This window comes from Mesitornis unicolor, unplaced genomic scaffold, assembly GCF_000695765.1.
Source record: "Mesitornis unicolor isolate BGI_N332 unplaced genomic scaffold, ASM69576v1 scaffold42531, whole genome shotgun sequence".
Classification (NCBI taxonomy): Eukaryota; Metazoa; Chordata; class Aves; order Mesitornithiformes; family Mesitornithidae; genus Mesitornis; species Mesitornis unicolor.
In genome coordinates, this window is record NW_010163872.1 from 2,531 (window position 1) to 2,804 (window position 274).

Sequence of the window (274 nt, forward strand, 5' to 3'; positions counted from 1 at the left end):
TTGGGTGGGCGGGGGGGGGGCCCTGGTGTGGGACTGACCGGGGGGGCACAGGGCCATGGGGCTGCCCGGGACTCCTGTGCCCCTCTTTGCCTGCAGCCGTGGATGAGCAGAACAAGCAGACCCAAGCGTACCGGGGCAGCGCGGGGCCCAGCAGGAAGGACAGCTCGGAGGAGCTCAGCAAGGAGGAGGAGAGGCTCAGTAAGACACCAGCAGGGCACATGGATTTCTGGCGGGCTGTGGAGGGAGCCACAGAGGGGCTCAGGGGGAGAGCCAG

General features: G+C 68.6%; 1 protein-coding gene across 1 annotated transcript in view; it reads left to right on the forward strand.

The window, feature by feature from the left end:
* LOC104548172 (diacylglycerol kinase delta-like) overlaps positions 1 to 274 on the forward strand; it is a gene marked incomplete at both ends in the record, with an annotated part of 4,256 nt that overhangs the window by 2,326 nt on the left and 1,656 nt on the right. Inside the window, 1 exon segment of the mRNA XM_010194114.1 lies at positions 97 to 207. Within this exon segment, the coding sequence (XP_010192416.1) occupies positions 97 to 207 (111 nt within the window).